Source organism: Ranitomeya variabilis, chromosome 2, assembly GCF_051348905.1.
Source record: "Ranitomeya variabilis isolate aRanVar5 chromosome 2, aRanVar5.hap1, whole genome shotgun sequence".
Lineage (NCBI taxonomy): Eukaryota > Metazoa > Chordata > Amphibia > Anura > Dendrobatidae > Ranitomeya > Ranitomeya variabilis.
In genome coordinates this window covers 382,948,835-382,976,390 of record NC_135233.1, presented here as the reverse complement: position 1 = coordinate 382,976,390, position 27,556 = coordinate 382,948,835, and the positions used below count along the sequence as shown (strand labels likewise).

The window sequence follows — 27,556 nt, the reverse complement described above, 5'->3', positions numbered from 1 at the left end:
GTGGTAGAGCTTCCATGTTCATAGGAAAAATGGCCGAGAAAAAGGTGGTCGGAGACCAGTAGGTAGGTGCAGCCGGTGCCCACTAATAACAGCACTGAATTTATAGTTATTTTTTTTTCTTTTTTGTCATCAAAATGAGTCCAATAACAATCTTGTCTTATGAAGGAGGCTCAATATCCCCCATAGCTCTCTATTTGTGGCTGAGTTATTGGCAGTGATATTATTAGGTAGTTGTCAGGTTACAGCGGACACGTCCGTCACCCGGCGCTTCCAGTTACTGTTTTTGTTTCACCTTCTTCCAATCAATAATAATCAGCCATTGTTACCTTCTTGTTACAGATGATTAAGACCAGATCCTCGAAGGTCCATGCGGTAACAGAATATGTCAGGTGAGCATGGCGACCGCAGCGCGTGAATCTGAGTAACGAGGGGGTCACAGCTTGGACTTGGATGGCATGGAGATGATGCCTCATACACTGACTGGCCACCACACTGAAAAAGCTGCCGAATATTGTGTTGGTCTGGACTCCGCTGGCTCCAGGCGATGCCCTATGGTATCTGGTGTCGATAGCAGCAGATCCATTAGAGGGATCATATTTTCTTGGAACTGTTGTGCCATCCCTCTGTTATTCCTCCTAGTACACTGAGGTGTGCCGCTATTTACCCACACACCGTCCAATCAGTGCGGATGCTGAACTCGCCTATTTGAGAAGCGGAATGGTGACATAGAGTTGGCAGTTTATTCATAAATTTGTAGGAAGGAAAACAGAGGAACGACACGATAAAGAGTTATAAGGAAAGATGCTGCGGCACCATCCCATCATATCGGGAGAGGTGATTGGTATATATGTCCTGGGCGCTGTTCGGGGCAGCCTCTATAGATTGACTTTTCCTGATCCTCCCACAGATGATCAATCGGATTGAGATCTTGGGAATATTGCGATGAGGTGTTACCATGAATTTTTGGTTGTGTTAGGGACATTATCCTGCGGAAAGAGGCATCGCCTCTAGAGAATTCAACTGCTATGACAGGAGGCGGCTGGACTGTACTATTGGCTTCTTAGTAGAATATTATACCTGTCTCCACCATATACCGGGAACACCCCACAGTCCCTGCCATATACTGGAAACACCCCACAAAACCTGCTGTTTATAAAAACATCCCACAGGACCTGCCATATAACGGGAACACCCTACAAGACCTACCACATACCGGGAACACCCCACAAGACCTGCCATATACCGGAAACACCCCACAAGACCCGCCGTATACTGAGAACACCCCACAAGACCTGCCGTATACCAGGAACACCCCACAGTCCCTGCCATATACTGGGAACACCCCACAAGACCCGCCGTATACTGATAACGCCCAACAAGACCTGCCGTATACCAGGAACACTCCACAGGACCTGCCATATATTGGGAACACCCCACAAGACCTACCACATACCACGAACACCCCACAGGACTCGCCATATAACGGGAACACCCCACAAGACCTACCACATACCAGGAACACTCCACAGGACCCGCCATATAACGGGAACACCCCACAAGACCTACCACATACCAGGAACACCCCACAAGACCTACCACATACCAGGAATACTCCACAGGACCCGCCATATACCAGGAACATCCCACAACACCCGCCATATACCAGGAACACTCCACAGGACCCGCCATATGCCAGGACCATGCCACAAGACCCGTTGTATACTGGGAACACCTGAAAAAAAACTTGCTGTACACCCAACTAGATCCACCATATACTGGAAACCCCCCTGACGCGACCCACGCTGAGGGATCCCCACATACAGTCTGCAGCGATGCAGCCCTGACATTCACAGACGTATGTGCTCTCCTCCCTTGCAGTAGCGAGAGGCAGGATGAGACTCGGCACAGACATGGCTGTCTCTCCTAACATAATTGTTAATGGGATTGTCTAAGATTTGATTTAGCAAGAAACAGCGCCAGCCACATCATTAGGGTAAGTGTTAATATATTTCCCTAAAGAGGGCTGAGCTGCAGTACCAGACACAGCCTGTACTCACAGGTGGCGCTAGGTGAAAAAAAAAAACGATTTAATTCTCTAATCTAAGACGAGCTATGTACCAGGATTGCTAATTACTGATCGCTGGAGGTCCGACCGCTGGGAAGCCTACTGATCCCAAGAATGCAGAGCCCTGTCCAGATGAAGTCTAGCATGAGCACCTCCGCGTCATCCATTGTTTATGGGATTACCGAATGGAGCAGATCATTGTGCTGTACATCCTCCACTCCCTCCTTAATGGACTCTGCAGAGCTTCTTTCTCGGGATCGGTGGGGTCTCGCCAGTCGGACCCCAGTATTTACAATCTCGTTTAGCCAGATCTATTGTTTCTTTTTAATCCCATAAATCTAATTTTCTCCCTACTCGCATCTTGCTGTTCTTCATGATTTGCTTCTGGGCCTTTTTCTTCTTCCTCCTTCAGATCCGTGCATCCGTATGAAGTGTGCGAGGTGATCAGCATCCCCATAGAGCAGGGGAACGCTCCCTATCTGTCCTGGGTTACAGACAACGTCCCGGAGTGAGACTCTTCTGCGGCTGGGAAGTCGGAGGGAAGATGTCAGATTACAAATAAATCCTTTTTTTTATCTGGCTGAATCCTTGCATTTTCCATCTTTTACTCAGTAAATTCTCTGGATCACTGCAACGCTGTGATTACACGTGGCGTTTTCCTCTGCAGTATATCACCGCAGGCGCCCAAATGATACAACTATGTCACTGCGAGTTTACAAATAATTTTTCTAAAACCCTAAAATTGCTATTTTTTTTTTTAACAATTAGAGGTTTTATTATGAGAATAAAAGTTCAAAATTAAAACAATAAGGCTGCGTGCACACGTTGCTGATTTTTCGCGTTTTTGTTTTCGCTATAAAACCGCAAAAAAACAGCATACATCATGCATCCCATCATTTAGAATGAATTCCGCAATTTTTGTGCACATGATGCATTTTTTTCCGCGAAAAAAACGCATCGCGGTAAAAAACGCAGCATGTTCATTAATTTCGCAGATTTTTTGCGGATTTCCCACTATATAATGCATTGAGAAATGTCTGGAAAAATCCGCAAAAAAACACGCAAAAAAGGCACCAAAAACGCGCAAAAAACGCATGCAGATTTCTTGCAGAAAATTTCAGGTTTTTCTCAGGAAATTTCTGCAAGAAATCCTGAACGTGTGCACATCGCCTAAAAAAATGCAGTAATTGCTTTTGTTCATCCCATCTCCCCAAAAATAAATAAAACAAAGTAAAAAGTTTGTACCTTTACCCCCAAGGGTGTTTTGCACGTTTATGACCAGGCCAATTTTTACAATTCTGACCACTGTCCCTTTATGAGGTTATAACTCTGGAACGCTTCAACGGATCCCGGTGATTCTTGACATTTTTTCTCGTGAGATTTTGTAGTTCATGATAGTTGTAAAATTTCTGTGATATTACCTGCGTTTATTTGTGAAAAAAATGGAAATTTGGCGAAAATTTTGAAAATTTTGTAATTTTCCAACTTTTAATTTTTATGCAATTAAATCACAGAGATATGTCATACAAAATAATTAATAAGTAACATTTCCCACATGTCTACTTTACATAAGCACAATTTTGGAACCAAAATTTTTTTTTTGTTAGGGAGTTATAAGATAAGGGTTAAAAGTTGACCAGCAATTTCTCATTTTTACAACACCATTTGGTTTTTTTTAGGGACCACATCTCATTTGAAGTCATTTTGAGGGGTCTATATGATAGAAAATAACCAAGTGTGACACCATTCTAAAAACTGCACCCCCTCAAGGTGCTCAAAACCACATTCAAGAAGTTTATTAACCCTTCAGGTGTTTCACAGGAATTTTTGGAATGTTTAAATAAAAATGCAAATTGCCTCTTCTGAGAAAAAGAGGACTTAACTCTATAGCACCACCTGTTGGTAGTAGCGATCCTACAAGTCACAATCAACCCTTTAACGAGTCATGCAATATGACTTAGGATAAAAGCCAAATCAGCACCTCAATTCGCAGACACGGTGTTTCGAGCTGTTGGCCCTCATCAGTGCGAAGCATGAGAACTGATTTGGCTAGGTGAGAGGCTCTGGACTGGGGTCTAAGGGGTAACGTTTCTCCTTATGGAGAGTGACATACCAGCTGGCTTGTCAAGGTAAGGAGGCTTATTCGCCGTGCAATGCTCCTCTGGGAATTTAAATATGCAAATTGCCTCTTCTGAGAAACCTAGCCAAATCAGTTCTCATGCTTCGCACTGACGAGGGTCAACAGCCCGAAACACCGTGTCTGCGAATTGAGATGCTGATTTGGCTTTCATCCTAAGTCATATTGCACGACTCGTTAAAGGGTTGATTGTGACTTGTAGGATCGCTACTTCCAATAGGTGGCGCTATAGAGTTAAGTCCTCTTTTTCTCAGAAGAGGCAATTTGCATATTTAAATTCCCAGAGGAGCTTTGCACGGCGAATAAGCCTGCTTACCTTGACAAGCCAGCTGGTATGTCACTCTCCATAAGGAGAAACGTTTCCCCTTAAATAAAACTGAACATTTAACTTTTTTTCACAAAAAATTTACTTCAGCTCCAAATTGTTTTATTTATAAGGGTACCCCAAAAGTTGTTGTACAATTTGTCCTGAGTACGCCGATACCCCATATATGCAGGTAAACCACTGTTTGGGCACATGGCAGAGCTCGGAAGCGAAGGAGCGCCATTTGACTTTTCAATGCAAAATTGACAGGAATTGAGATGGGTCACCAAGTTGCGTTTGGAGAGCCCCTGATGTGCCTAAACATTGAAACCCTCCACAAGTAACACCATTTTGGAAAGTAGACCCCCCTCAGGAACTTATCTAGATGTGTGGTGAGCACTTTGACCCATTAAGTGATTCACAGAAGTTTATAATGCAGAGCCGTAAAAATAAAAAATCATATTTTTTCACAAAAATGATCTTTCCGCCCCCAATTTTTTATTTTCCCAAGGGTAAGAGAAGAAATTGGACCCCAAAAGTTGTTGTACAATTTCTCCTGAGTACGCTGATACCCCATATGTGGGGGTAAACCACTGTTTGGGCGCATGGGAGAGCTCGGAAGGGAAGGAGCGCCATTTGACTTTTCAATGCAAAATTGACTGGAATTGAGATGGCACGCCATGTTGCGTTTGGAAAGCCACTGATGTGTCTAAACATTTAAACCCTCCACAAGTGACACCATTTTGGAAAGTAGACCCCCTAAGGAACTCATCTAGATGTGTACTGAGAGCTTTGAACCCCCAAGTGTTTCACTACAGTTTATAATGCAGAGCCGTGAAAATAAAAATTCTTTTTTTTCCCACAAAAATTATTTTTTAGCCCCCAGTTTTGTGTTTTCCCAAGGGTAACAGGAGAAATTGGACCCCAAAAATTGTTGTATAATTTGTCCTGAGTATGCTGATACCCCATATGTGGGGGGGAACCACCGTTTGAGCGCATGGCAGAGCTCGGAAGGGAAGGAGCGCCATTTGGAATGCAGACTTAGATGGATTGGTCTGCAGGCGTCACGTTGCATTTGCAGAGCCCCTGACGTACCTAAACAGTAGAAGTCCCCCACAAGTAACCCCATATTGGAAACTAGACCCCTAAGGAACTTGTCTAGATGTGTTGTGAGAACTTTGGACCCCCAAGTGTTTCACTACAGTTTATAACGCAGAGCCGTGAAAATAGAAAATCCTTTTTTTCCACAAAAAATATTTTTTAGCCCCCAGTTTTGTATTTTTCCAAGGGTAACAGGACAAATTGGACAACTTTTGGGGTTCAATTTCAACTGAGTACGCTGATACCCCATATGTGGGGGGAACCACCGTTTGAGCACATGGCAGAGCTCGGAAGGGAAGGAGCGCCATTTGGAATGCAGACTTAGATGGATTGGTCTGCAGGCGTTACATTGCATTTGCAGAGCCCCTGATGTAACTAAACCGTAGAAACCTCCCACAAGTGACCCCATATTGGAAACTATCATAAATAATGGAAAGGGTGCACTCAAGCTGTATATAATACTTAAAGGGAAAGGGGTGCGATGCTCAGTCCAATAACTATATAATCACAGAAGAAGAAAACAGATTGGACTGAAAAAAGGGCCCGCACAACCACATAATATAGAAAATGAACAAAACCTTTTATTAAACACCACAGCAGAACATATAAAAACAATTAAAATACAATAAATGTACACACAACACCCCTATTCAAGCAAAATGTATCTGTAAACATGCAATGAAGATACAATATGGACTGTAGTCAAGCTGACCTCAAAATGTGCTTTGCCACAGTTGTATAGATAGAGGTTTCCTCCACACACCCCATTCTGCTCTAACGCCAGCTATTTTCAGGCATGGACATCTGTAGGGCTCTTTATGACCTTACTATTTTTGGACGCTAGCTTCGGACCTCAGCTGCTTTTCTACTTGGGTCAGTTGAGTATTCACGGCAGGCTATCATTTTCATCATCCTGCATGGGGTGTTGTGTACATTGAATAGGGGTGTTGTGTGTACATTTATTGTATTTTAATTGTTTTTATATGTTCTGCTGTGGTGTTTAATAAAACGTTTTGTTCATTTTCTATATTATGTGGTTGTGCGGGCCCATATTGGAAACTAGACCCCCCAAGGAACTTACCTAGATGTGTTGTGAGAACTTTGAACCCCCGAGTGTTTCACTACAGTTTGTAACGCAGAGCCGTGAAAATAAAAAAACTTTTTTTTTTCCCACAAAAAATTATTTTTTAGCCCCCAGTTTTGTATTTTCCCAAGGGTAACAGGAGAAATTGGACCCCAAAAGTTGTCCAATGTGTCCTGAGTACGCTGATACCCCATATGTTGGGGTAAACCCCTGTTTGGGCGCACGGGAGAGCTCGGAAGGGAAGGAGCACTGTTTTCCTTTTTCAACGCAGAATTGGCTGGAATTGAGATCGGACGCCATGTCGCGTTTGGAGAGCCCCTGATGTGCCTAAACAGTGGAAACCCCCCAATTATAACTGAAACTCTAATCCAAACACACCCCTAACCCTAATCCCAACGGTAACCCTAGCCACCCCCCTAACCCTGACACACCCCTAACCCTAATCCCAACCCTATTCCCAACCGTAAATGTAATCCAAACCCTAACTTTAGCCCAACCCTAACTGTAGCCCCAACCCTAGCCCTAACCCTAATGGGAAAATGGAAATAAATATATTTTTTTTAATTTTTCCCTAACTAAAGGGGTGATGAAGGGGGGTTTGATTTACTATTTATAGCGGGTTTTCTAGCGGATTTTTATGATTGGCAGCCGTCACACACTAAAAGACACTTTTTATTGCAAAAAATATTTTTTGCATTACCATATTTGAGAGCTATAATTTTTCCATATTTGAGTCCACAGAGTCATGTGAGGTCTTGTTTTTTGTGGGATGAGTTGACGTTTTAATTGGTAACATTTTCGGGCACGTGACATTTTTGATTTGCTTTTTATTCCGATTTTTGTGAGGCAGAATGACCAAAAACCAGCTATTCATGAATTTTTATTTTTATTTTTTTTTGGGGGGGGGGGGGGTGTTTATACCGTTTCACGTTTGGTAAAATGGATAAAGCAGTTTTATTCTTCGGGTCAGTTTTTTATGTTTTGGCGCTTTTTTACGCTAAAAACTACTTTATAGAAATAATTTTTGCATCGCTTTATTCTGAGGACTATAACTTTTTCATTTTTTCTCTGATGATGTTGTATGGTGGCTCGTTTTTTGCGGGACAAAGATGACGTTTTCAGCGGTACCATGGTTATTTATATCCGTCTTTTTGATCGCATGTTATTCCATTTTTTGTTCGGCGGTATGATAATAAAGCGTTGTTTTTTGCCTCGCTCTTTTTTTTTACGGTGTTCGCTGAAGGGGTTAACTAGTGGGACAGTTTTCTAGGTCGGGTCGGTACGGACACGGCGATACTAAATATGTGTACTTTTATTTTGTTTGTTTTATTTAGATAAAGAGATGTTTTTATGGGAACTATATATATATATATATATATATATACATATTAGGAATTGTTTTAAAAAATTTTTTTACACATCTAAAAAAAAATTTTTTTCTCACTATAACATTGCCGGGGGGGGGGGGATGGGAATTTGGGTAGGGAACATCATGTTATAGTGTAACTCTAGTGAGTTTTTGGAAGTCCCCCCCCAGTGAAACACGGGGACGTGACTTGGAACGGGCACTGAGGCACCAGGTTAACATCGAACTCCACTGCGCCACACTCTCTGAATACCTTAGGGTTAAGAGAATTCCGCGTGGTCTAAGGGTCCCACTACGCCCTACTCTTTTTCACGACTGTCCTGATTTCTGCAGTAAGTTTGAACAGATACTAAACAAGTGCTCTTTCGATTTGATAACACTCACCCTAGAGCACCTCCACAAAGCTATCGAGACCAACTCAGCACAGATCAAGAACATCGAATCACAACTCGCCGCTGTTAGAACACCTGACGAGCTTCAATCTTTGAAAACCCAGATCCAGGACCGCGTCAACCTACACAAAAGGGATACCGAGAACCGCAAGCGCAGCAAATTTTCTAGAGACACAATAGACTACAAAACCAACCAAGTTTATCGATGGCAGGGCAACTTCTCATCAAGATGCCAATCTTCTCGCAACCCAAGATCCTCTACGGACTACTCCACATTGGGTTCAAAGCCGGACAGGAACTCACTCCCCTCTACTTCTGCCCCTTTTTTAGGACAACGACGACGCTTCCCCAGAAGAAGACCAGACGGGGCCACGGAAAGAAAAAAACACTCCGGACTTCACAAGGATCACGAGATCCAAGGTATAGAATCCATTTTGGTCAATATTTCATCTAGGTCTCTGGGCATTGCCGAATTAAATGTCCTTCAAAAGGGCTTATCCTTCTGTCCTTCATACCAGTGTAAAACGTTTCAACTTGAAATGGACCTACAGCGTTTCTTCCGTCTTCTTAGACTTAAAGCTTATTTCGCCTCATCACCTATCTCTAACACTGCCATTCCATCTTCCCCCAATTCCATGTCCATCTCTAATTTGGGCCTCCGTAACAAGAGCTCCTTTCGTCCACCTCAGGGGTCCCATGCAGTGGAGAAATTTATAAGCTTTATTCAAGATTCATTTAACAACATACGTGATGATATTGAAAATAGATTGTTCTTTCCCCACAACTTGTCTCCCACCGAATTACAAGCATTGTCATCACTACGAAAGGATGACAGCTTAGTGATAAAGCCAGCAGACAAGGGCGGTGCCCTTGTTGTTATGGACAAGGTGGCATACATAACTGAGCTCAATAGACAACTAGGTGACACCACGGTATATACCAAACTTACCAAGGATCCCACTCCGGAGATCCGTATGAAAATTGAGTCCATTCTATCTAAATACTCCTCACTTGGCATCCTCGATGTCAAGACTCACGAATACCTAAGAAAGGAGAACCCCATCACACCGGTATTCTATACCTTACCTAAAATTCACAAGAATTTACATAACCCTCCAGGGAGACCTATAGTCGCCTCCACCGACACTATCCTGTCCCCACTATCCATTTACTTTGAAAAAGTGTTGACCCCCATCACCCAAACTTCTCTTTCATTTCTTCTTGACACGGGGATTTCTACAATGTATTTCACGAGTTAAACAAGTACCAGCTGATACCCTATTGATAACCTTCAATGTCAAAGACCTCTATACCTCTATCCCACACATTAATGGTATCAACTCAGTTCCCCATTCACTCACTACTTCCGGCTTTGACATCGATCAAATCAACCTCTGTGTGGACCTGCTAACAACTGTGTTGTATAACAACTTTTTTTTGTTTCAGAGTACTTTTTTCCTACCTGGGGGACCGCGATGGGCTCCAATGTAGCGCCCCCTTATGCTAATACTTATATGTCCGATTTTGAATCCTCTATCATTTATAAACATCCCTTATACATCAATAACATTTCCCTCTGGAAACGTTAAATTGATGACATTTTTTGCATTGGGGGGGGGGGCTCATTGGCGTCCCTACAGGAGTTTTTTGCGTTTCTCAACGATGCCTGGCCAGGGATCAAATTCACCATGAATTATGACCATCATGCCATCAATTTTTTGGACACTATGGTCCTTAAAGATTCTGAGGGCCTACTGACCACGGACCTTTACATTAAACCTACGGATAGGAACAGTATACTTCACTTTCAAAGTTTTCATTCCCCCCCCCCCAGTCAAACGCTCCATCCCCAGGTCCCAGTTCCAAAGAGTCAAACGTATTGTCCCAGATGGCCCTCTGAGAAACAAACGTCTTCTTGACATGACCAATAAATTCGAAAAAAGAGGCTACCCCCCTAACATCCTGGAACGTTCAAAAGACCCTCCACCCACCATCCCTGGCAAAAACACGGACAAACGTATTCCGTTTGTCCATCTTTACCATCCTGCCTCTTACAGTGGGGCAAAAAAGTATTTAGTCAGTCAGCAATAGTGCAAGTTCCACCACTTAAAAAGATGAGAGGCGTCTGTAATTTACATCGTAGGTAGACCTCAACTATTGGAGACAAACTGAGACAAAAAAATCCAGAAAATCACATTGTCTGTTTTTTTATCATTTTATTTGCATATTATGGTGGAAAATAAGTATTTGGTCAGAAACAAACAATCAAGATTTCTGGCTCTCACAGACCTGTAACTTCTTCTTTAAGAGTCTCCTCTTTCCCCCACTCATTACCTGTAGTAATGGCACCTGTTTAAACTTGTTATCAGCATAAAAATACACCTGTGCACACCTGTGCACACCCTCAAACAGTCTGACTCCAAACTCCACTATGGTGAAGACCAAAGAGCTGTCAAAGGACACCAGAAACAAAATTGTAGCCCTGCACCAGGCTGGGAAGACTGCAATAGCCAACCAGCTTGGAGTGAAGAAATCAACAGTGGGAGCAATAATTAGAAAATGGAAGACATTCAAGACCACTGATAATCTCCCTCGATCTGGGGCTCCACGCAAAATCCCACCCCGTGGGGTCAGAATGATCACAAGAACGGTGAGCAAAAATCCCAGAACCACGCGGGGGGACCTAGTGAATGAACTGCAGAGAGCTGGGACCAATGTAACAAGGTCTACCATAAGTAACACACTACGCCACCATGGACTCAGATGCTGCAGTGCCAGACGTGTCCCACTGCTTAAGCCAGTACATGTCCGGGCCCATCTGAAGTTTGCTAGAGAGCATTTTGATGATCCAGAGGAGTTTTGGGAGAATGTCCTATGGTCTGATGAAACCAAACTGGAACTGTTTGGTAGAAACACAACTTGTCGTGTTTGGAGGAAAAAGAATACTGAGTTGCATCCAAACACCATACCTACTGTAAAGCATGGTGGTGGAAACATCATGCTTTGGGGCTGTTTCTCTGCAAAGGGGCCAGGACGACTGATCCGGGTACATGAAAGAATGAATGGGGCCATGTATCGTGAGATTTTGAGTGCAAACCTCCTTCCATCAGCAAGGGCATTGAAGATGAAACGTGGCTGGGTCTTTCAACATGACAATGATCCAAAGCACACCGCCAGGGCAACGAAGGAGTGGCTTCGTAAGAAGCATTTCAAGGTCCTGGAGTGGCCTAGCCAGTCTCCAGATCTCAACCCTATAGAAAACCTTTGGAGGGAGTTGAAAGTCCGTGTTGCCAAGCGAAAAGCCAAAAACATCACTGCTCTAGAGGAGATCTGCATGGAGGAATGGGCCAACATACCAACAACAGTGTGTGGCAACCTTGTGAAGACTTACAGAAAATGTTTGACCTCTGTCATTGCCAACAAAGGATATATTACAAAGTATTGAGATGAAATTTTGTTTCTGACCAAATACTTATTTTCCACCATAATATGCAAATAAAATGATAAAAAAACAGACAATGTGATTTTCTGGATTTTTTTGTCTCAGTTTGTCTCCCATAGTTGAGGTCTATCTATGATGTAAATTACAGACGCCTCTCATCTTTTTAAGTGGTGGAACTTGCACTATTGCTGACTGACTAAATACTTTTTTGCCCCACTGTATATACTGCACAAGTCTATAAGGAAACACTGGCATCTGTTGGCTACTACCGCTCATCCCAATGTGCCAGAATTCAGGGAACCCTTTCTACCCTGTTTTAAAAGACCGCCAAACCTCAGGGATAATCTAGTTAGGGCCGATATTGGCCCAAGTATTCCTCAAAAACAACGTTTCCTATCCAAACCTAACACGGGCACATTCCCGTTTACACTGTGCTCAGTGCAACAATATTCAAAAAGGCAATACTTTTCATCACCCCAGGTCTGGTAAAATCTTCCACTTCAGAGATTACTACACGTGCGATTCTTCCTTTGTAGTATATATGATAAAATGCCCATGTGGCCTTCTCTACATTGGTGAAACTACGCAGCCCGTGAGAAATCAGATTTCCAAGCACAAGTCCACAATCCGGTGCAAAAACTTGCTATTACCAATCCCCAACCATTTTCAGTCCCAAGGGCACTCTGTATCACAGCTCAGGTACCAGGTTATCGATTCAGTCCCACCACCCAGGAGAGGTGGCGACAGGTCATCTTTATTAAAAAAACGGGAAGCGTTCTGGATTCATACATTGGAAACACTCTTTCCCAAGGGTCTCAATAAAGATTACGACCTGATGGCATTTTTATAAGTGTTTTATGATACTTTCCGTTCAGGCACTAATGTTTTCTCTTTATTCCTCCAGAGTCGCCTCTACTGACCCTCGGACACCGCTGAGCACTGCATAGAAACCTGCACTTTCAGCATCTCTTCACCTAGGTGTCCGACTTGAAACCTCTACGTCACCTCTTTAACCGATAAGCGCACCTGGGTATTCAATACCTAGTCTTGTCTGTTTTTTCTTTTTTTCTTTTACATCTTTCCCCGTAATCCTCCCTGTGCCCTCACATATTCCTAATCTCAGCTATCTACATTATAGCTATTAAGTTGCTCTCTGGTCCGATTCATACTCCACTGCGGACATACGCCTACAACACGCCCCTAGTTCATTACAGGCAGAATCCTATCACTCTTTGAGTGGAACGCATCTTTCTCACAGCGGTGGAACGCATTGAGTGACACGCCCACTCATGCGTCACTTCTGCACATGCGCAGTACAGTCCGGTCCACATACAGGAAACCGGAACTGTACACCGGCCAGATCCCTCATATCGTTATATAAAGAAGTTCATCTCCCCTTGTCCACTCCACAGCGGTGGATACCGCGGCACCACTGGACACAGGTATGCAGCATCCAACTTCCTTAACATATGCTTACTCAGCGCTAGCGCGCTCTGCCTTCTGCTATGATATGTGCTTATGTATACACATACTACGTCCTAACCCCTACGAATATACTTTTATACAGGCTATGTCCCTACCTTAAGTGGAAACCTTTTCCTCATCTTTACTCCCTCAGTACTGGTAAGACTGCACCGTCTCACTCTCACCACCTCAGCCTCACCTATAGGCATTCCAATACCACCATTACTATCTTTTTCCTTCACAGGCTTCCAGAGCCGTTTTCTTTATCACACATCCCTTTGTACGGTATGTTCCTATTTAGTACAAATAATGTTGTATTTTGCCTAGATAAGTCACAGCTTTCCCTACGGCTTGTTTATCCATATCAGTTATAAGCCACTATGAATTTAATCTGCGGTATTTTCTTGTACATACTTTTGTTTTTTCCCCTTTGTTTTTGTTTGAAATTTTCTTATTATTTTTTTTTTTTTTTAATTCTAGCCATGAATATTTGTTACATTGTATATGTTTGTATGCAATTTTTTCAGTTACTGATGAAGGCCCCGTGTTGGGACAGAAACGCCTTTATCACACATTGGGATCAATAAATTCTTTCAGTATTCCACCGCAAAGTTGAGTGCTGGGTTATGTTTAATTGATTACTACGGTTTGGGAACCTACCTGAGCACCATTAAGTTGCTGTGCACACGCTTCTCTGTCACACCCCTAACCCTAATCCCAACCCTATTCCCAACCGTAAATGTAATCCAAACCCTAACTTTAGCCCCAACCCTAACTGTAGCCCCAACCCTAGCCCTAACCCTAATGGGAAAATGGAAATAAATACATTTTTTAAAATTTTTCCCTAACTAAGGGGGTGATGAAGGGGAGTTTGATTTACTATTTATAGCGGGTTTTCTAGCGGATTTTTATGATTGGCAGCTGTCACACACTAAAAGACACTTTTTATTGCAAAAAATATTTTTTGCATTACCACATTTTGAGACCTATAATTTTTCCATATTTTGGTCCACAGAGTCATGTGAGGTCTTGTTTTTTGCGGGACGAGTTGACGTTTTTATTGGTAACATTTTCGGGCACGTGACATTTTTTGATTTGCTTTTTATTCCGATTTTTGTGAGGCAGAATGACCAAAAACCAGCTATTCATGAATTTCTTTTTTTTGGGGGGGTGTTTATACCGTTCCACGTTTGGTAAAATGGATAAAGCAGTTTTATTCTTCGGGTCAGTACGATTACAGCGATATCTCATTTATATCATTTTTTTATGTTTTGGCGCTTTTATACGATAAAAACTATTTTATAGAAAAAATAATTATTTTTGCATCGCTTTATTCTGAGGACTAGAACTTTTTCATTTTTTCGCTGATGATGCTGTGTGGCGGCTCGTGTTTTGCGGGACAAGATGACGTTTTCAGCAGTACTATGATTATTTATATCCGTCTTTTTGATCGCGTGTTATTCCACTTTTTGTTCGGTATGATAATAAAGCGTTGTTTTTTGCCTCGTTTTTTTTTTTTACGGTCTTCACTGAAGGGTTTAACTAGTGGGACAGTTTTCTAGGTCGGTCGGTACGGACGCGGTGATACCAAATATGTGTACTTTTATTGTTTTGTTTTATTTAAAGAAATGTTTTTATGGGAACAATATATATATATTTTTTTAGGAATTTTTTTTACACTAAAACATTGCTGTGCACTGTGTCAGATCAGCGATCTGACGTGCACTTCTGGAGGCTTCCCGACGCCTGCTCTGAGCAGGCGCTGGTAAGCCACCTCCCTGCAGGACCTGGATGCAGCCCCGCGGCTATTTTGGATCCGGGGCCTGCAGGGAGAAGGAGGTAGGAGACCCTCGGAGCAACGCGATCACATCACGTTGCTCCGAGGGTCTCAGGGAAGCCCACAGGGAGCCCCCTCCCTGCGCGATGCTTCCCTATACCGCTGGAACAATGAGATCATGTTTGATCGCAGTGTGCTGGGGGTTAATGTGCCGAGGTCGGTCCGTGACCGCTCCTGGCACATAGTGCCGGATGTCAGCTGCGATAGTCAGCTGACACCCGGCCTCGATCGGCCGCGCTCCCCCTGCGAGCGCGGCTGGACGTACTATTCCGTCCTTGGGAAGTAGGGCCCACCCCACATGGACGGAATAGTACGTCCAATGGTAGAAAGGGGTTAAAACTAGTACAGTGATAACACTTTTTCCATGCCAGAATTGCTGGTTTTTTGTTTGTTTTTTTTTAATGAAAAAAAAAAAAAAGTTCTCTCTTTGCTTATGAGCCTCTTCTCCCACCACTGTAATTCATCATTTACTCCACAAAACTACTAAAATCTATCCTTTTCAAGACGAGCTGAGGGATGGACTGGTAAGTCACTGATGAATCAGATTACAGCTTTTATTAGAGGGTGCATGCCATCTGAACCATGAGCAGCATGAATCCGGCACTGGCTGCATCACTGCAGCCGCCACATGTTTTGTTTTTCTTCTGAAACGCTGCGGCATTCAGAGTAAACTTCTTAGCTGATTAGTACGAGGCAGGTCTCAGGTGGTTGTTGGATTTTCCCTGCCCTGATATCGTTGTCTGAAGCCTCTCCCCATGAACGCACATCAGGAAACACCTGTCAGTCAACTGGAGCAGGCGGCCTGGGATGGGTCTGGTTGCTGTATGTGGAGCCAGGAAGTAATTTTTCCTTTAACCTGGAGCAATTAGCATCTGCCTCATGGGGTTTTTGCCTCCTCTGGATGAACATGTTAGGTTATAGATTGAACTCGATGGACTTATGTCTACCTTTAACCTTAAAACTATGAAAATGAACACAGCTCCAATAGTTCAGGCAGCACAAATCCCATGACAAGTTTCTTGTTAAGGCCTATTGCTGGAGAAGCAAAGTGAAAAAAAAGCAGAGACACACAAAGTCCTGTGCTGACGAATTGTACTGTTTTATCTCAATCCAGAGCTGGATTCCCATCTACACTGCACAGTAATTCTGCATAATGTCCTCCATGCTGCTGTGTGACTATCGGTGGCGTTTTAATTGCTGCATTATTTCAATAGTTACCAAGATGTCTTAACCTCTTTCTGACCTCGGACGGGATAGTACATCTGAGGCTACGTCACTGACTTCTGTAAAACGAACAAATAAAGTAACACTCTGTAACGCTATAGTATTTAAACAAGAAATATATGAAATTTGAATATCATTACTGCTGTAGAAAATAGGAAAAAGCAAAGATACTTTCCACATAACAGTGCCTTGCAAAAGTATTTGGCTCTCTGGAACTTTTCAACCTTTTCCCACATATCATGCTTCAAACATAAAGATACCAAATGTAAATTTTTGGTGAAGAATCAACAAACTATCTCCATCAAACCTCACTGAGCTCGAGCTGTTTGCCAAGGAAGAATGGGCAAGAATTTCAGTCTCTCAATGTACAAAACTGAAAGAGACATACCCAAAGCGGCTTGTAATCGCAGCCAAAGGTGGGGCAACAAAGTACTAAGTTAAAGGGGCCAAATAATATTGCACGCCCCACTTTTCAGTTTTTGAATTTCCACAAAAATTTAAAATAACCAATAAATTTTGTTCAACTTCACAATTGTGTTCCACTTGTTGTTGATTCTTCACCAAAAATTTACATTTGGTATCTTTATGTTTGAAGCATGATATGTGGGAAAAGGTTGAAAGTTCCAGGGAGCCGAATACTTTCGCAAGGCACTGTTAATTTGGCCAATTCATGCATGTCCAGCTGCCAACGACAGGGCGATCTCCTTTTGCTGGGACCCTATACGAATGTGAATCCTCTCCTAGGCTTACGCCTTCAATTACAGTTGTGTGAAAGTGCCCCTTCCTGATTTCCTATACTTTTGCATGTTTGTCACACTTAAATGTTTTCAGATCACCAAACAAATTTAAGTGTGAGACAAAGATAACACAAGTAATCACAAAATTCAGTTTTTAAATGAAGGTCTTTATTAAGGAAAAAAGAAATCCAAACCTACAGGGCCCTGTGTGAAAAAGTGATTGCCCCCTTAACCTAATAACTGGTTGGACCACCCTTAGCAGCAACAACTGCAATCAAGCATTTGCGAAAACTGACAGTGGGTCTTTCACAACGCTCTGGAGGAATTTTGGACCACCCATCTTTGCAGACTTGTTGTGATTCAGCCACATTGAAGGGTTTCCAAGCATGAACCGCCTTTTTAAGGTCATGACCCTGCATCTCAATTGGATTAAGGTCAGGTCTTTGACTATGCCACTCCAAAATCTTAATTTTGTTTTTCTTAAGCCATTCAGAGGTGGACTTGCTGCATTGTCCTGCTGCATAACCCAAGTGCGCATCAGCTTGAGGTCACGAACAGGTGGCCGGACATTCTTTTTCAGGGTTTTTTGGTAGACTGCAGAATTCGTTTTTCCATTTAGCACTGCAAGTCTTCCAGGTCCTTAAGCAGCAAAATAGCCCCAGACCATCACACTACCACCACCATATTTTACTGTTGGTATGATGTTCCTTTTCTGAAATGCTGTGATACTTCTACGCCAGATGTAATGGGACATACACCTTTCAAAAAGTTAAACTTTTGTCTCGTCAGTCCACAGACTATTCTTCCAAAAGGATCATCAAGATGTTTCCTGGCAAAACTGAGATGTGCCTTTATGATGTTATTGCTCAGCAGTGGTTTTTATCTTTGAATTCTGCCATGCAGGCCATTTTTGCCCAGTCTGTTATGGTGGAGTTATAAACACTGACCTTAACTGAGGCAAGTGAGGCCTGCAGTTCCTTGGATGTTGTACTGGGTGGGGTCTTTTGTGACCTCTTGTATCACTGGTTTACTGCGACAGTGTGGGGCCAGACCGCAGCGTCTGATTGCTCCTACTCCAGTGCTGAGAAGCACTTCATTTTAAATGTGTTTATTTCTTGCTGAATGGGTTAATCGGCCATGTTAGAAATCCCTGTGTTCACAGCTGAGCTTGGTCAGCCACTCTTTTCCCCTTTATAATCTGGACTCTGTTACTGATCCTCATCAGAGCTAGCATTTGCTGCATGGCTAATGGTGGGAGAGGAGTTCATATGAGGAGAGTTGGAGGAGTTATCTGTAACTGTTGTTTGGTTTGTATGTTTGGTAATTCCGTACCCTTCTCTATTTTAATTTATTCCCCTACCTCCACGCTGCGGTGCATTCCTCTGTTACATGCATGTGAGTGAATATTTTGTATGCCTGGAGTTTTCTGTTAACCCTCATTTTTCGGGGCATATGGGTTCCATCCTCAGTTTAGTTCTTTTATTTGTAATCGTCTTTTTGGATTATCGGAAGAAGAACGGTGTTCATCTTCTGTTACTACCATATAACCAAGAGAAAATGGAGTGAAAATGTCCCAAACAACATATTAAAAATAAAATACTAAATTTTTATTTATTGAAAAAATCACATGAAAAGTACTCAATTATACATGCTGTATACACTGTATAAAAATCAGGAAGTAAAAAACGGAGACATGAAGGTACGGCGGGTTTGGGGAGGACAACGAAGTTCATCCTAGGAAAGCAAGCATCTGAATAAACAGTTAATAAATTACCCAATGGCCTTCAGTATTAGTAACAATCACAGTATGGATGTAATATAAGCCAGGTAAACCCCAGAGCAGTTACGAAGATGCATGCTTACCCATAATGGTAACAAGGGGGCGTCCCCACCTTGCCCAGTAGCCCCTACTACCATATGGCAGGGGGTTACAAATAATTTGAGGAAGATAGGATCCAAATATGAGTGTGACTGATCGGAGACGTTTGGTGGGTCCGGACCTGTGTGTAGGTGACTTGGTGTGGCTGTCCTCTAGGAACATTAAGCTGAAGGTTCTGTCTTGGAAACTGGGTCCCAGGTTTATCGGTCCTTATAAGATCGTAGCCTTCGTCAATCCCGTAGTATTTCGCCTTGCTTTACCACCTACCTTTTATGATCCATAATGTATTCAATTGATCTTACCTCAAAAAATATGTTGCATCTTCAGTACCATCACCTCTACCACCGTCTCCGGTCATTGTCGATGGAAACTTGGAGTTTGATTGCGAAGATCTTGGATTCTCGTGGTGTTCGTTGGTCGCTTCAGTATCTGGTATATTGGGGGGGGGTACGGTCCTAAGGAGTGGATGTGGGTACCAGCATCTGATGTTCATGCGGCCAGACTGGTCCAGGCTTTTCACGGGGAACACCCCGATAGGCCTGGTCCTGAAGTTCTGAAGATCCCTCATAGAAGAGGGGGGTACTGTCACGTGGTTACCACGACTGTGGAGCCAGAAAACCGCAGCGTCTGATTGCTCCTACTTTGGCACTGAGAAGAAGCACTTCTTCATTTTAAATGTTTTTCGTACTGGCAGAACAGGGGTTAATCGTCGATGTTGGAAATACCTGTGTTCACATCTGAGCTCGGTTAGCCACTCCTTTCTCCTTTATAATCTGGGGTCTGTTACAAATCCTTGTCAGAGCTAGCATTTGCTGCATGGCTAACAGAGGGAAAGAAGTTCATATGAGGAGAGTTGGAGGAGTTATCTGCGACTGTTGTTTGCTTTGTATGTTTGGTAATTCCCTATCCTCTATTTTGGTTTATTCCCCTACCTCCATGCCCCGATGCATTCCTCTGTTATAAGTGAGTGAAAATTTTGTATGCCTGGAGTTTTCTGTTAACCTGTGCTTGTGTTGCCTTGTTTGTTGGGTTGGTGTAGCACGGTGCACAGTAGTGCCCCTGTTCCCTGGGTGGGGAAAGACAACAGACAGACGGAGGGCTAACTCAGGAGATAAGGCAAGGGTGGAGGCCCCAGCATCTTCACCTTCAGAAGTATTCCGGGGAGTATGGAGAGCTAGGGCACCCCCTAGTGTTAGGGACAGGGAAGGAGCCCCTGGTCCAGGGTCACCCGACAGCTGTCGTGACATCCTGGATGAGTTGTCTCTGCGCTCTTAGGGTAATTTTGGTTGGCTGCCCACTCCTGTAAAGATTCACCACTGTTCCATGTTTTCACCATTTGTGGATAATGGCTCTCACTGTAGTTTGCTGGATTCCCAAAGCTTTAGAAATGGCTTTATAACCTTTTCCAGACTAATAGATCTCAATTAGGCTATGTGCACACGTTGCTGATTTTGCTGCGGATCCGCAGCGGATTGGCCGCTGCGGATTCGCAGCTGTTTTCCATGCGGTTTACACTACCATGTTAACCTATGGAAAACCAAATCTGCTGGACCCATGCTGTGGAAATTACCGCACGGAAACGCTGCATTGTATTTTCCGCGGCATGTCAATTCTTTGTGCCGATTCCGCAGCGGTTTACACCTGCTCCACAATAGGAATCTGCAGGTGTCAAACCACAGGTGGAATCTGCACAAAACCCGCAAGAATTCTGCGGTAAATCCACAGGTAAAACGCAATGCGTTTTACCTGCGGAGTTTGCAAAACTGGTGCGGAAAAATCTGCACACGATTCCGCAACGTGTGCACATAGCCTTACTTTGTTTCTCATTTGTTCCAGAAATTCTTTGGATCACAGCATGATGTCTAGCTTTTGAGGAAGTTTTAGGTCTACTTCACTTTGTCAGGCAGGTCCTAGTTAAGTGATTTTCTTAATTAAGAATAGGTGTGGCAGTAATCAATCCTGGGTATGGCTCGGGAATTTGAACTCTGCTTTCCACAGATGTGATAAACCTATAACTTATGTTTTAAAGGGGAGGGGCAATCACTTTTTCACACAGTGCCCTGTAGGTTTTGCTTTCTTTTTCTCTTAATAATAAAGACCTTCATTTAAAAACTGCATTTTGTGTTTACTTGTGTTATTTTTGTCTAATATTTACATTTGTTTGGTGAGCTAAAACATTTAAGTGTGACAAACATGCAAAAGAATAGGAAATCAGGAAGGGGCAAGCACTTGTTCACACCACTGTGTATGGGTAGGTAAGATCCCTCTGCAATTAAAACCACCAGAGGCTCTCTGACGGAGCACTCCACCCATCAGCCTATGTATAAATATCAAAAGGCCGTCACTTCCAAACAGAAAACTGTTGTATACAGGTGCATACCTGTTTTATTTTTGGAAGTGACAGTGAGTCTTTTGTTATTTCCAGTTGGGGAAATAAGTATTTGATCCCTTGATGATTTTGTAAGTTTGCCCACTGACAAAGACATGAACAGGCTATAATTTTAAGGGCAGGTTAATTTTAACATTGAGAGATAGAATATGAATAATAAAATCCAGAAAATCACATTGTATAAATTTATATAAATGTATTTTCATTTTGCAGTGAGAAATAAGTATTTGATCACTCTGGCAAACAAAACTTACCGTAATACTTGGTGGCAAAACCCTTGTTGGCAAGCACACCAGTCAGATGTTTTTTTGCAGTTGATGATGAGGTTTGCGCACATGTCAGGAGGAATTTTGTTCCAATTCTCTTTGCAGATCATCTCTAAATCATTAAGACTTTGAGGCTGTTGCTTGGCAACTTGGAGTTTCAACTCCATAAGTTTTCAATATGCAAATTGCCTCTTCTGAGAAAAAGAGGACTTAAACTCTTTTGCACCACCTGTTGGAAGCAGCGATCCTACAAGTCACAATCAACCCTTTAACGAGTTGTGCAATATGACTTAGGATAAAAGCCAAATCAGTATCTCAATTCGCAGACACGGTGTTTCGGGCTGTTGGCCCTCGTCAGTGCGAAGCGTGAGAACTGATTTGGCTAGGTGAGAGGCTCTGGACTGGGGTCTAAGGGGTAACGTTTCTCCTTATGGAGAGTGACATACCAGCTGGCTTGTCAAGGTAAGGAGGCTTATTCGCCGTGCAATGCTCCTCTGGGAAATATAATATGCAAATTGCCTCTTCTGAGAAAAAGAGGACTTAAACTCTATAGCGCCACCTGTTGGAAGGAGATGTTGGAGATACTGATTTGGCTTTTATCCTAAGTCATACTGCACAACTCGTTAAAGGGTTGATTGTGACTTGTAGGATCGCTACTTCCAACAGGTGGCGCTATAGAGTTTAAGTCCTCTTTTTCTCAGAAGAGGCAATTTGCATATTATATTTCCCAGAGGAGCATAGCACGGCAAATAAGCCTCCTTACCTTGACAAGCCAGAGATGGTATGTCACTCTCTATAAGGAGAAACGTTACCCCTTAGACCTAAGTTTTCAATGGGATTAAGGTTTGTCTTGCTTGAAGACACATCCACAACCCATTTTTAATGTCCTGGCAGAGGGAAAGAAGTTGTCACTCAGGATTTTACAGTACATGGCTCCATCCATTCTCCCATTGATGTGGTGAAGTAGTCCTGTGCCCTTAGCAGAGAAACACCCCCAAAACATAATGTTTCCACCTCCATTTTTGACAGTGGGGACGGTGTTCTTTGGGTCATAGGCAGTATTTCTCTCCCTCCAAACATGGCAAGTTGAGTTAATGCCAAAGACCTCAATATTTGTCTCATCTGATCACAGCACCTTCTCCCAATCACTCACAGAATCATCCAGGTGTTCACTGGCAAACTTCAGACGGACCGGCACATGTGCCTTCTTGAGCAGGAGGACCTTGCGGGCACTGCAGGATTTTAAACCTTTATGGCATAATGTGATACCAATGGTTTTCTTGGTGACTGTAGTCCCAGCTGCCTTGAGATCATTGACAAGTTCCCCCCGTGTAGTTTTAGGCTGATCTCTCACCTTCCTCATGATCAAGGATACCCCACGAGGTAAGACTTTGCATGGTGCTCCAGATCAATGGCAATTGACAGTCATTTTATATTTTTTCCATTTTCTTACTATTGCACCAACAGTTGCCTCCTCACCCAGCATCTTACTTATGGTTTTGTAGCCCATTCCAGCTTTGAGCAGGTTTATGATCTTGTCCCTGACATCCTTAGAAAGCTCTTTGGTCTTGCCCATGTTGTACAGGTTAGAGTCTGAACTATTTATCCACACATGAATGAAATAAAACGCTATGGCAGGAGACCCAGGAGAATCCCACTGCTGACACGAAGATAAAAAGATAGACTGCAGTTTGCCAAAATGTATGTAAACCAAAATCCTGAGAAAGTGTCTTGTGGACAGATATGACCTAGATAGAGCTTTTTGGTGAAGCACATCAATCCACTGTTCACTAAAAATGGAATGAGTACTACAAAGAAAAGAGCACAGTACCTACAGTGAAATATAGTGGAAGTACAAAGATGTTTTGGGGTTGTTTTGCATCCTCTGGCACCTGGTGTCTTGACTGTGTGCAAGGCATCACAAAGGATTTTAGGTCGCATTATAGTGCCCAGTGTCAGAAAGCTGTGTTTGATTCCTAGTTCATGGGTCTTCCAGCAGGAGAATGACCCTAAACATACTTCAAGAAGCAGCCAGAAATGGATGAAAACAGTGCTGGAGAGTTCTGAAGTGGCAGTGTGCTGTTCAGCTAATCGTCTGCAAAGGCTTTCAGCCATTAGAGGAACATGTGCCTAATGTTATATGTCTTACTTCATTATCTAAGAAACTGTAGGAGAGCAGCGCAAATAGGGTCTTATCCGAGAAATACAGTTAGTTTAGCACTCAGATTAAACTCTCCTGTTCAATCTGTTAAAGACGCATATAATGTAGAAAATCAGCTGCAGCGGATCCACGGGTCAGCAAGTGACCATCAGATTGTAGAGGGAGTTAGTGGACAATATTCCGCGCTGACAGGATGGAGACGTATATCCTAGTATGGTACAGTAAGGTGGTGGTTTATTTCAGCGTGTTTCGAAGTATATAACTTCTTCTTGAGGAAAAATCACATCTGATGTACATTATGCCCAGCTCATGCTTCTGGAGACATGCACCTGTAAATTAGGTGGCCTCTCATCACTACAGAAATGACAAACATGCGGGCGCTAAATGTTGTTTAGGCACAATGGGGCTCAGAAGGGAGGGGGGCATTTGGATTTGGGAGCAGAGAATTTGCTGAATTAATTTTCTGGAGCGAGGAGCCATTTCGCTTTTCCAGGGCCATTGTACTACCAGTAATGTGAATGCCCCCTATATTTCCGTTAACAGATGACAGACCTGAGTGGGGACTTGCTTTTTTGTGGATTGCGTTGAAGCTTTTATTGGGAACATTTTACATAACGTTTGGGACCGCATTTATCTGGCGCTCTATGCTGAGCACTTACTTTGGGGTTTCCATCAAAATCTCTGAGTGATATGACAGATGAAATCCCTGAGGGATCCATTCACTATAATGAGGCAGCAGAGTTACTCTGGACTCCGTCTGTCCTCTGTTTAGCGGTGTCCTTTTCAGAAGTGCACAAAACAGTGGCCGACGGCACTTTTATGCAATCCTAAAAAGACGGACACCGCCAGACCACAGGTCAGACGGCGTCCACAGTGCCTGCATCTGCCTCATTTTAGGGAATTTTCCCCCAGGGGTTCCATCTGAATCAGCTGGTATGTCACTCTCCATAAGGAGAAACGTTACCCCTTAGACCCCAGTCCAGAGCCTCTCACCTAGCCAAATCAGTTCTCATGCTTCGCACTGACGAGGGCCAACAGCCCGAAACACCGTGTCTGCGAATTGAGATACTGATTTGGCTTTTATCCTAAGTCATATTGCACGACTCGTTAAAGGGTTGATTGTGACTTGTAGGATCGCTATTTCCAATAGGTGGCGCTATAGAGTTAAGTCCTCTTTTTTTCAGCAGAGGCAATTTGCATCACGTATTTCAGAAATTTACATGGAAACCCCGTTGTGAGCACTCAGCGCAGAGCACAGGATAAATGTGCGCCAAGCATTACTGCGATCTATGGGAGGCAGAATGAAAAAAATCCATAGCATGTGAAGAATTGGTTTTATTTATTTTTTACACCGTTCCTCGTGCGGTATAAGTGATTAGGCGACTTTATTCTTTGGGTCAGTGCGATTACAACGATTCCAGATTTATATCGAATTTTTATATTTGGCTGCTGTCACACTAAAATATGCTTTTTATTGCCAAAACTATTGCATCACCATATTTTGAGAGCTATGATTTTTTTCATATTTTGGCTGACAGTCACGTTATGAGTTGTTTCAGCAGGATGAGCTGATGTTTTTATTGGTACCATTTTCGGGCACATGACGTTTTTTGATCATTCTCTATTCTAATTTTTGGGAGACAGAATGGACAAAAAACAGCAATTCAGGAATTGCTTTCTGTCTTTTTTTTTTTTTATACGGTTCCACTTGGGTTAAAATTGGTAAGACCGCTTTATTCTTCGGGTCAGTACAATTACAGTCATACCTCATTTATCTTTTTTTATTTTTTGGTGCTTTTACACAATAAAAACAATTTTATAGAAAAAATAATTATTTTGCATCGCTTTATTCTGAGTGCTATAACTTTTTATTTTTCTGCCGATGGAGCTTGTTTTTTGTGGGACAAGATGATGTTTTCAGCGGTACGATTTTTATTTAAATCTGTCTTTTTGATTGCATTTTATTGCACTTTTTGTTTGGCGGTATGATAAAGCATTGTTTCTTGCCTCGTTTTTTTTTACGGTGTTCACTGAAGGGGTTAATTAGTGGGACAATTTTATAGAGCAGGTCGTTACGGACACAGCGATACCAAATGTGTACTTTTATTGTTTTTGGTTTTTTTTATTTACATAAATGTATTTATTGGAAAAATATTTATTTTTCTTTATTTAGGATTTTTTTTTAAATATTTTTACACTTTGTAAAAATATTTTTTTTACTCTTTCACATTGTCCCAGGATGTGACATTACTATATTACATCAGATCGCTGATCTGACACACTGCACCGCAGAGTATCAGATAAGCGATCTGACAGGCAAGGAATGAGGCATGTCAGCATCTGCTGTCAGCAGGCGCTCACAAGTCACTTTCCCTGCAGGACCCGGAAGGACCCCGTGGCCATCTTGGAGCTGGGGGTCTCCATGGAGACCTTCAGGACAACGCAATCGCATCGCGTTGTCCTGATGGAAGGGTGCAGGGAGCCCTCTCTCTGCGCGATGCCCTTCTTATGACTCTGCCACTACTGACAGCGGTATCAGAGGGGTTAAATGCCCATGATCGGTGTTAGCACCGATCGTGGGCGTTGCTGCGGGGTATCAGCTGTCACATACAGCTCAGCGTGAGGCAGTGTGATCGTGCTGCCGTACTAGTGCTGTTTGCAGGAACGCACCTCCCGCAGAGCAGTACTAGTACGGTGCAAGTCGGGAAGGGGTTAAACAACAGTATCACTGTGCTTGATTGGCCAGCAAACTCACCTGACCTGAACCCCATAGAGAATCTATGGAGTATTGTCAAGAGGAAGATGAGAGACACCAGACCCAACAATACAGAGGAGCTGAAGGCTGCTATCAAAGCCACCTGGGCTTCCATAACCCCTCAGCAGTGCCACAGGCTGATCTCCACCATGCCACGCCGCATTAATGCAGTAATTGATGCCAAAGGAGCCATGACCAAGTATTGAGTGCATTTACTGAACATACATTTCAGTAGGCCAACATTTCGGATTGTACAATCATTTTTTCAATCTGATGTTATAAAGTATTCTAATTTACTGAGATAATGACTTTTGGGTTTTCATTGGCTGTAAGCCATAATCATCAACATTAACAGAAATAAACACTTCAAATAGATCACTCTGTGTGTAATGACTCTATATAATATATGAGTTTCACTTTTTGTATTGAAGAACTGAAATTAACTTTTTGATGCTATTCTAATTTAGTGAGATGCATCTGTAGGTCCCATTGAACCGTGCAGAGAGCTTAAAATTGCTGATGGGAGAAAGCGCCTTCACATATGAGAGACCTGGAGCAGTTTGCAAAAGAAAAGTGCAAAATTCCAGTTGAGAAGTGTAAGAAGCTTGTGGATGGTTATAGGAAGCGATTGATTGCAGCTATTTATTCCAAAGGGTGTGCAACCAAATATTAAGTTGAGGGTGCCAACAATATTGTCCGGCCCATTTTCAGGGTTTTGTGTGAAATGATGTCCAATTTGCCTTTTTTTTCTCTATTTTTTTTATGTTATATAAATTAAAACGTCACCTTTCATAGGAATACATTAAAAAATCAAATCACTAATATAAAACCTGATAATCATTTACCATAAGAGGCCAACACATGACTGCTGGCCTGATATCCGGGAGGAAATGTAAAATAACCCTATTAAGACACTGATGTTGCCCTACCGTGCTGCGAAGGTTGGCACCCTA

At 42.8% G+C, this 27,556-nt stretch overlaps 1 protein-coding gene across 10 annotated transcripts in view; it reads left to right on the top strand.

Moving 5' to 3' along the window:
- CUTA (cutA divalent cation tolerance homolog) overlaps positions 1 to 2,650 on the top strand; it is a 44,764-nt gene extending 42,114 nt beyond the window's left edge. For all 10 annotated transcript variants that reach the window (XM_077286299.1, XM_077286301.1, XM_077286296.1 and 7 more), the window contains exons 6-7: positions 340 to 389; positions 2,478 to 2,650. In XM_077286299.1, coding sequence (XP_077142414.1) covers positions 340 to 389; positions 2,478 to 2,577 — 150 coding nt within the window. In that variant the 3' untranslated portion in view covers positions 2,578 to 2,650. The remainder of the gene's footprint in view (positions 1 to 339; positions 390 to 2,477) is intronic.
- The last annotated feature ends 24,906 nt before the right edge of the window (positions 2,651 to 27,556 follow it).